This window comes from Phodopus roborovskii, unplaced genomic scaffold (genome assembly GCF_943737965.1).
Source record: "Phodopus roborovskii unplaced genomic scaffold, PHOROB, whole genome shotgun sequence".
Taxonomy (NCBI): domain Eukaryota; kingdom Metazoa; phylum Chordata; class Mammalia; order Rodentia; family Cricetidae; genus Phodopus; species Phodopus roborovskii.
Genome location: NW_026126517.1, coordinates 252075 through 261894, shown reverse-complemented (window position 1 = coordinate 261894; position 9820 = coordinate 252075). Strand labels below are relative to the sequence as shown.

The 9820-nt window shown below is 39.4% G+C and overlaps 1 protein-coding gene across 1 annotated transcript; it reads right to left on the bottom strand.

The window, feature by feature from the left end:
• Positions 1–2864: 2864 nt before the first annotated feature.
• On the bottom strand, positions 2865–9466 carry LOC127231431 (zinc finger protein OZF). The gene is made up of 5 exons (XM_051196970.1): positions 9353–9466; positions 8593–8719; positions 5981–6052; positions 5433–5515; positions 2865–4304 (listed from the first exon to the last, which is right to left on the bottom strand). Exons 1-5 carry the CDS (start codon positions 9383–9385, stop codon positions 2994–2996), a joined length of 1626 nt encoding a protein of 541 aa, XP_051052927.1. The 5' UTR covers positions 9386–9466; the 3' UTR covers positions 2865–2993.
• Positions 9467–9820: the final 354 nt, after the last annotated feature.

The following is a 9820-nucleotide window of genomic DNA, read 5'->3' as shown; positions in this document are numbered from 1 at the left end:
GACCAGGCTGGCCTCAAACTCACCTGCTTCTGTATCCTCAGAGCAGGAAGTAAAGGTGTGTGACACCACACTTGATTAGGTAGTTTTTATTATCCATTTAAGGCAAATTTTGAAATTGAAACTCTAGCAGACTCAAAGGTGGCACTTAGGGCCTCTCAAATCTTTCCCATATCTTTCCTCCAAATCTCTCCAAGTTGGATGGATTCTCATGGTTTTCAGTGTCAACAAAATGTAGAATTAAAAGATTTGACATAGCTGTTTATTCTGTCACAATCAACTCTATTGGATTTAGGAGGTAGGATATCAAGAAGTTTCTTGGCTTGAGTTGTATTTCAATACAACTCAAGAAGGGAGAGAGCATGAGTAGGCTGTTACTGCAGGGCTCTCTTGCTTGGCTCAGTGGCTTTGTTGGATTCTGGGCAGCAGAAATATTCTGAGTAGTTATTTAAGGGCATCACCAGATACACTTGAATAAATCTGTATAGCAATCCTACTCAGGCCACAAAGGCTCTACCCATCTCCACAGACACACAGTATGTTTTTACTGGATAGAGATCCATGTAGAATCCATGTAGGTGGCCACAAGACCTCTTGACCCCATTCTTTTAATTGCTAGTTGTTCTATAGGATTACAGCCTTTTGTATTTTTCCCTTTTACCCCTTCCTTCCTTTTCTCTCTTTCCTTTCTTTGTTCTTTTGAGACAGGATTTCTCTATGCCCTTGGCTATCCTGGAACTTGCGTTGTAGACGAGGCTGACCTTGAACTCACAGAGATCCACCTGTCTTTGCCTTCTGAGTGCTGGGATTAAAAGTGTGTGCCACCATTGCCAGGCCATCCCTTTCTTTCCTTTGATAGGGTCTCCTGTCTCCCAGGTTGGTACTGAACTCTCTATAGCCAAAAATGGCTCTGAACCTCTGCCTTTTCTCTTATCACATCCTGAGTGCATTGTACTGAGAAAAGGCACAGTATGGCATCCCATTCAGACCTACAACAGAGGCAAAAACAGAGTGACAGAGGCTGGAATGTAAGCAAGCAAAAAAAGTATTAGCCACAATATTTATTGAAATTCCTGCCAAGGAAAAGTATGGTTTGGAAAAAAATTAAGATCAATAATTTTTAATAATTCTAATAAGTAAGAATATAGGTGATGTCTCTATTTCTCTTCAGCCTTCATCTAGATTGATTTAGGCCTGGAACATACAGGTTTGGTGAGTTCTCAGAAAAGAATAAGGTTTGACCTCTGAATTGGTTTTCTTTTTGAAAGACTTTATTATTTATGTGTGTGTATATGCACTTGCGCATAGGTATCCAGAGACCAGTAGACAGAGTGTGATCCCTTGAGGCTTAAGTTACAGGCAGTTGTGAACATTGCTACATGAGTGCTGGGAACTAACTCTGGGCCTCTGAAATAGCAGCAAGTATTATTAACCACATAACCATCTCTCCAGTCCCCTAATTGTTTTGAACATGAAAATCATGGGCCAGTGAGATGGCTCAGTGAATAAAAGATCCTTGTCAAGCCATGCCTGACAATCTGAGTTTTATCTCTGGGACCCACATGGTGGAAGGATCCAACAGACGCCAGCAAGTTGTCTTCTGATGTTCATATGTGCACTGTGACACATATGCTTTCCCACTCCCAACACACATACACACATAGAAAACATCCATAAGTTTAAAATGACTACAAAACATATGCTCCCAATCATTTGCATTGTTTGTAATCTTGAGGAATTACCAGAACCTGGGAGGGATTGTATTATGATTTGTATCTGCAATGTACCCTTTATATACTGAAGAGTTGATCCCCAGGGCTGTAGTGTTCACATTTGTGGGATGTGAGAGATATATGGATCATGAGGGCTCTGGCTTCATTGATGACTCATCCATTTATGAATTCACAGTTTAATGTGTTTTAGGGAAAGGACTTTGCTAGTTTGTTTGCTTATTTATTTATATCACCTTTTACCTAAAAGCTGTCAAAGAGGGACAAGGACATTTTAAAGACCATGAGAACTGTTCTATGAAACTTAGCTGCTGTAAGTTACTATAGGGTAGCATGTTTAATAGCCAACTTATCTACACTAAAAAAATGTTCATAGTCCTGTAGTGAGATAGTCCTTCTGTGGCACTGACCACGCCTATTGGGGGTGGAGCCATGGGCGGAAGTGACCTGTGGAAGGAGGTAGGAGGAAGAGCTGGGAAAAGCTCTCTTGCTGGCGGGACTTGAACAGGAGAGCATCAGGTGGAATTTCCTGGTGTTCATCTGTCTAGGTTGTAAGTTATTTCTCCCTGAATAAACATCTATTCGGCCTATTTGTTTATCCTTATCCTTATTTAACCGCAATATAGTCCAAAAGTCCTCATACCTCATATCACCAGCTTGCTACCCAGAAGCTGTAACAACCAAGATGAAATGGCATTGCTTAGACGAAAGAAAACTTATCACGCTAGGAATATCAGGACAGATATCCAAAGTTCAAAATAAATAGTATCATACATCCAACAGGCCTTACTGCTGCCAGCAATACTACATTTCAGGGTACATGAATAAAATTTCCTTATAGTTGATTTTTCTTGGGTATGAAAAAAATCAACTATAAGGATTAAGTTCATGTGATTTCCTAGCATACCTTACCTTCAAAAAGTTTTATAACTTTTGGAACAAATGGATTAAAACTACTTAGCAGAACTACAACCTTCTGTATGTCTTATGTCAGTGTATTTCTCTTAATTGTGAAGTCTTATATATTCTGTAAGTTCCTAGGAAATAGTGAGGGCTTTAATATTTCTTTCCTTAAATTCATGGTGCATCTTGAATAGGAGTTTTTTCATGTTTTCAAAGGAAACTGTCACAATTGGGGGCTGTTCCACATTAGTTTCTTAATAGTGCAAACTCCAATATGATGAAGTCAAGACATGAGGGATTATGGATTTTTGGCATTCCTTCTTTCTGAAGTCATTTTGTTCACCATGAGTTACTAGTGTTTGGTTAGTATGTAAACTCTGCTGTAGGCTTCCCTACAGTCTCAACAAAAGGTTTCTCTCTACTGTGGATTTTCACATGGTGAATGAGGTTAGAGGATGAAGTAAAGGTTTTCTCACATTCTGTACACTCATAGGGCCTCTCACCAGTGTGAGTTCGGATATGCTCAGTTCGGCTTGAGGAAGTAGTGAAATCTTTCCCACAGTACTTACACTTATAGGGTTTTGTTCCAGTGTGAATACGAACATGTTTAGTAAGGTATGAAAAGTACTGAAAAGATTTTCCACATGCATCACATTCAAATGGCTTTTCTACTGTGTGAGTTTTTAAGTGGTCATGTAGCAAATTATACCTACGGTAGGCTTTTCCACATTCTTTACATTCGTAGGGTTTGTCTCCGGTATGAATGGTCAGATGTTTGCGTAAGTATGAGGAGTTCAGGAAGGCTTTCCCACACTCCTTACATATACATGGCCTCTCTCCACTGTGAGTTCGTAAGTGTCTACGAAGGTATGAGGAAGCATGGAAGACTTTCCCACATTCTCCACATATATGTGGCATCTCTCCACTGTGAGTTTTTCTTATATGGTTATGTAGGTATGAGGAATTGAGGAAGGCTTTCCCACATTCCTTGCATATATAGGGTCTTTCTCCACTGTGAGTTCTCACATGTCTATGTAGATTTGAGTAAGAATGGAAGGCTTTTCCACATTCTCCACATATATAGGGTCTCTCTCCACTGTGAGTTCTTCCTATATGGTTCCGTAGGTATGAGGAAGTGAGGAAGGCTCTTCCACATTCCTTACATATGTAGGGTCTCTCTCCACTGTGAATTCTTACATGCTGACTAAGGCGTGGGGATGAAGCAAAGGCTTTCCCACACTCTTTACATGCAAAAGGTTTCTCTGAAGCATGGGTTGATATATGTGTTATGAGGCCTGACCTCTTAGCAAAGGCTTTTCCACAATCCTTGCATTTATACGGTTTCTCTCCAGTATGAGTTCTAAAATGTTCCACTAGCCTTGAGTAGGTAGTGAAGGCTTTCCCACATTCCTTACATTCATAGGGTTTTTCTCCAGTGTGACTCCGTAAGTGTCTATTAAGATTTGAAGAACGTCCAAAGGCTTTTCCACAAATCTTACATGGATATGTTTTTATGGTGTGCACCTGAACAGAGGCATCATGACTTGAATGAGTAAAATGTCCAGTGTTGCAACTACTGTGAGTTTTCACATGTGTCTTGAAATATGAATGTTCACTGAAGATTTCTCCACATTGTACATAGTAACAGAGTTCTCGTGCACTATGGCTTCTGACCTGTTAATAAAGGGATGACTTATGGTTAGAGAATTTTTCATACTTATTGAAGGACTCCTTAAGTGAAGGTAGAAAAATGATGATTATTGCCATCTTGACTACATGTAAAACTCCTATCCTGAAGTCTAGAATCATCAGTTTTAATTTGTTAAGATGCCTCAGTATTTTACTAGTTTTGCTTTTGAAACAGGGTCTTACTATGTAGCCATGGCTGGCCTGAAGTTCAATATGTAGTGAAATCTGGCTTGAAACTCACAAATATTCACTTGCTTTTGCATTTTGTATGCTGGAATTAAAGGCATGTTCCACCACATCTGACTTCTTGCCTTTTCTTCATTTTCTTTCCTTTTTTTTTTTCTTTTTTTTGAGAAGGTGCCTAGGTGCCTCTCTGTTAAATAGCTCTAGCTATCCTAGAACTTGATATGTAGGCTAGGCTAGCCTCAAACTAAAGAGATCTGCCTGCCTCTGCCTCCCAAGTGCTTGGATTAAGGGCATGTGCCACCACCACCCAGCTCATGTTTTCTTTCTAATTAAAAGATGCAACAGAAGTTGCCATTTGATCTAAGCTCAAAATAATTGTTGGGATATACACAAAATTGCCTTATCTGATCATAAGTGTGGTGCCATGTACTTGTGGGATTTCTTTCTTTTTTTTCTTAAATTATGCTGGGTGAGGTATGCAGATCTCACTGAGTTTGAGGTCTTCCTGGTCTAGAGAGTGAATACCAGGCCATCCAGGGCTATCTGAGATCCTATTTTAAATAAATAAAATAAATAAACTTATATTTATTTTTGAGGGGAGAGTATATATGGCAATGTGCATGAAGAGTAAGAGGTCAAACTGTGAAAGACAATTCTTTCCTCTTATTATGTGGGTACTGTGGATCAAACTCAAATTGTCAGACCTGAAATCAAAGAGTCTTTACCCACTGAGCCATCTTGGCCAGAGGTATCTCTTAAAGAATAGGTTTTATGATAGGGTTGGGACACCCAAAAATTCATTATGTTCAAAATACTTCTCAGATACCCTGCTACTCCCTCCCGGGTACATACCATTTGGCTTTCTATAATGGAATTCACAATTGCCTTTGAAAGAAGGAAATAACAAGTATCTCTGGTCAATCTTACTGTTTGTATTCCACTGAAAGTTTGTCCTCTCAAAAATTCCTGACGCAATGTTGACTCGTTGGTGCCAAGTGGCATTTCCCATTCTGAAGATAAACAGAAAAAAAAAAAAAATAAGAGTTGGAGAAAAATAAATGGTCAGTTACAAAGTTAAAAGACATAGGGGTTTTTTGATTGTTCCTATTGAACCTGGCTAGGAAGAAAGAAAAGTGTGATCATTTTGACCAGGTCAATAAATTGACTACACTAAGGATGTGAGTTTTAAATGTTTTATTTCAAACTGACTCTTTGATAATTAAAACTCATGGCAAAAAAAGAACCACACTATTAGAGTTGCAAAGTAGCAAAGATCTGAGCAAACAATATATTTACAGACAATAAGCATCAAACATAATAGGTCATCTTGCAAAATTACAGGAAAACCTGAGGAGGCAAAAATTGTGAATCTAAGAAGTAGAGGATTTCTTACCTTTTCCCATACTTAAAGCCATCAAGTACATCTTTAAAAGATTTCACGTTTAATTCTAAACATATTCTTCACAAACACTCACCTTGGAGATCTTCTCTGTGCAAATCCTCTTCTTCCAACCAGGAGATCAGACTGGGTTTGATGACCTCGCATCCTTATACATGGCAAAGTGCATTCATGGTGGAAGTTCATGCAAAAAAGTATAAAGTCAGCATACTTCAGGACCTGGTAGTTTTTGTTTTGTTTGTTCTATTTTGTTTTGCTTTGTTTTTGTTTTTGCTATGAAGTCCTGGCTGTTCTGGAACTTGATATGGCTTCAAATTCACAAAAAGCTGCCTGTCTTCTTCCTGAGTACTTTGATTAAAGGGATGTGCCACCATGCCAGGCCAGGAAGCTGTGCTTCAAATGAAAGTAGGGCAATTATCTCAGAGAGATTAAACAAGCAAACACTTCCTCTTCTATGTCCTGACGATTAATTACTTCAGAATTTACACTCTAATTAATAATTACATACACTCTAAGAAAACATTAGTACTTCAGGTCAAATAGAAAGTGAAACAAAGTTAATTTTACTTTCAAACAGCAGGTTACACAGCATCAGATTCATCTGGGTTAAACTCATATAAGTAGAAAGTACTCTGAGTTTTTGACTCAGCATGTCAAAGGAAGAGAATGACTACATTTCTGATGGGAGATATTTCATGAATAAAGCACTGTTGGCCAATAGGAGGGACTAGGAGATGAGGAGGAAAGAGGAAGCAGTAAGGAGGAGTCAACATGGAGAGTTTGGAGAAAGCAGAATGCCGGCCTGCTCTCTGGTAAGAGAAGACCACGTGAAAATACATATATCAGCAGAAATGGGTTAATACTTAAGACAGAGCTAGCCGATAAGAAACTAGTACCGGGCCAATAGCATTGTATCAAATACAGAGTCTCTGTGTGTTAATTGGGGCTGGTGCGGCGGGGCAAGGCAGGCGGCAGGCAGAAAAACCTTACTCCTTACACATTTCTATATTCTTTTCTCTCTCTTTTTTTTGGGGGGGGGCAGTGCTGGGGAATTAAATACAGGCACTTACATAGAACACCCAGCTGCATCCCAGGCTAATACATTTGATTTTTTAAAATGTATTTATTTATTTTGAGACAGGTTTTCACAATGAGCTCTGGTTGTTCCGGAACTCACTCTATAGACCAGGCTGGCCTTAAACTCACAAAGAAACATCTGCCTCTGCCTCCCAAGTGCTAGGATTAGAGCTATGCACCACTATGTCCAGCCAATGATTTATGTTTCTAACAGGGTGACTGGTAGTGATGCCATTCATCTAGTACACCGTTTTGAGAACCACCACAGAAAGTTAAGAGGCATAGTGGCTCCCACTTATTCATGGTTTTGCTGTATGTGGTTAGTGACATACTACCCACCTGTCCTGGAAATAGTAAATATAAATTTCCAGAAAAGATTCATGTAAAAGTACACACCATTGAGTTGCATTATAGAATCTCACACTATTCCTCTGTTCTACCTTGCATACAAATCATCCTTTGCCCATCACAGCCACATTGCATCTGCTATCTGCTCCACAGTCATTTAGCACCTTTCTGAGTAGCTTGCTTGTTGCAATACAGTAAAACTTGCCAGGCATGATGGCAATAACCTTTAATCTCAGCACTTGGGAGACAGATCACTGTAAATTCAAGGCCAGCTTGATATGCACAATGAATTCCAGTTCAGCCATACTGAGATTCTGTCTCAAAACAAAACAAAACAAAAATGCCAAAAAAACAATATAGCAACACTTATGTTCATTTTACTCATAGCCTCAAAACATAGCAGTAGTCATGATGGCAATTCAGATATGCCAAAGAGAACTTGGAAAGTGTGGAGGGGAAACCTTTATGTTGAGGTTGCTAGTGTCTACTCTTAGGAGTTATAGTCTCCTTTTTACCTTTTTTTCCCTGGTTTTTCAAGACAGGGTTTTTCTGTGTAACAGCCCTGGCTATCCTAGAACTAGGTCTAGACCAGAGTAGCCTCAAACTCAGACCAAACTGCCTCCTGAGTGCTAGGATTAAAAGTGTACACCATCATACCCACTTAGGAGTTTTATTTCTTATTTGAATGTTTTGCTTTCATGTACATGTGTACTATGTGCACACAGTGCCCCAGAGACCAGAAGAGGCATCTGGTCCTTGGAAATGAACTTTAGGTAAGGTTGTGAATTGCTGTTTGGAAGCAGGGAACCAAACCTGGGTCTTTTGCAAGATCAACAAATGCTCTTAACTACTAAGCCATCTCTCCAGCCTAAAGCTAATTAATACCTACTCTCAAGAAATCTCCAACCAGATGTTATGGTACGTATCCTGTAATCCCAGCACTTGGGAAGTGAAGACAGGAGATCGGGAGTCAAGGTCAACCTTAACTACAATGAGATCCTGTTTCCAAAAATTAAAACTTCAATCTATAAAATTAGGAAAAAGGAACTCAAAATGTTATCACAAATGTATATACAGTTTGGTTCCACCTACAGTTTTAGACATCCACTGGGAATCTTGGATCTTATCTCCCACAGACATTCTCTGGTATCAGAACAAAGTCTGTGTGCCTCTACTTTCCATTGCATTTTGATCCCTTAGTACAACTAAGATACATCATCCTTCTCCTCCCCAAGAAGCTATAAGGAGTGGTGGCAGTCCCACCTGCTGAGGCCAGGTTCTGGTAGTTCTCCAGCATCACTTCTCTGTAGAGGTCTCTGTGAGCTTGATCCAATAAAATCCATTCTTCTTGTGTGAAGTCCACAGCCACATCATCAAAAGTTACTGAGACCTAAATCACACACACACACACACACACACACACACACACACACATATATATATATATATATATATATATATAGAGAGAGAGAGAGAGAGAGAGAGAACTTGAGTAAACAATAACATATATATCAATGGTCTCTACAGTTGAAGAAGTAAGACCTAATACCCATACAGAAATATGAGAGCTTCCATTGACTGCCCCAGGGCTTAGTGGCCCTAACCTCGCCCTCATCTACACTCAAATTGTTGCTCTGCTCCAGACATTTACTATTAATGACCATTCTGACAGGTGAACAGTCTGCCACAACTAGACTAGAAAGCCTTCTCTCAATTTCTTAAAATATACTTCTAAGCACATTACATAATTACCTTAAATGGTAAGGACACCAGATCTTCCTTATCATCTGTCAGAAAAACTAAACTGAACTAAATGTGCAAAGATTAATTAGTAATTATTGAAATTATAGGATGATGTTTAGTTAATACCTCAACCATATCAGAGTCCCCACTCTCAGAAATTCAATTAGGTACTCAGTTCTTGAGGGGACTTCTACTTGTTTTAGAAACTCTAGACATAAGTCTGCCCCCAAAGAAGGTAGAGAGGTACACTTGTCATTTGTGAGACACAGTTCCTACATACCTGGTAACAATTTGTCAGGCAATCAGCCACCATCTTTTCTACCTTTATCTTTTCTTCAAGAATGGAGTCTGAGTCCCTTACAAAGAGTTCCTAGAAAAGACAGAAGACATGAGAACCTGGAGCTGCCTTTAATTCTTGTACACCTTGACATCATTCTGTCTGCCAGTCTCCTTTCCTGTTGCCGTTATAAAATACTCTGACAAAAGCCACGTAAGAAGGGCTTATTCTAGCTCACAGTTTTAGGTATAGTCCATCACATCATGGTGGGAAAGTAAAGGAGTTTAAGGCAGCTGGTCACATTACAACCACAATCAGCAAGCAGAAAAGCAATGGCTGCATTGCTCAGCTCACTCTCTATTTTCTACAATCCAGGATCCTTGCTGGAGTTAAAATGGGTCTTCCTCCATAAATCAACCTAATCAAGATAATCCCTCCCAGACATTCAGAGGCTACCCATAACCTAGACAG

Coding starts and splice junctions, on each gene's coding strand:
- LOC127231431 (XM_051196970.1), bottom strand. CDS start 9,385: ATGGTGGCTGATTGCCTGACAAATTGTTACCAG. Junction 6,053..8,592: donor CCAGAACCTGGCCTCAGCAG/GTGGGACTGCCA, acceptor GCCATGTATAAG/GATGCGAGGTCATCAAACCC. Junction 4,305..5,432: donor CTTTCAGTGGAATACAAACA/GTAAGATTGACC, acceptor CTTTATTAACAG/GTCAGAAGCCATAGTGCACG.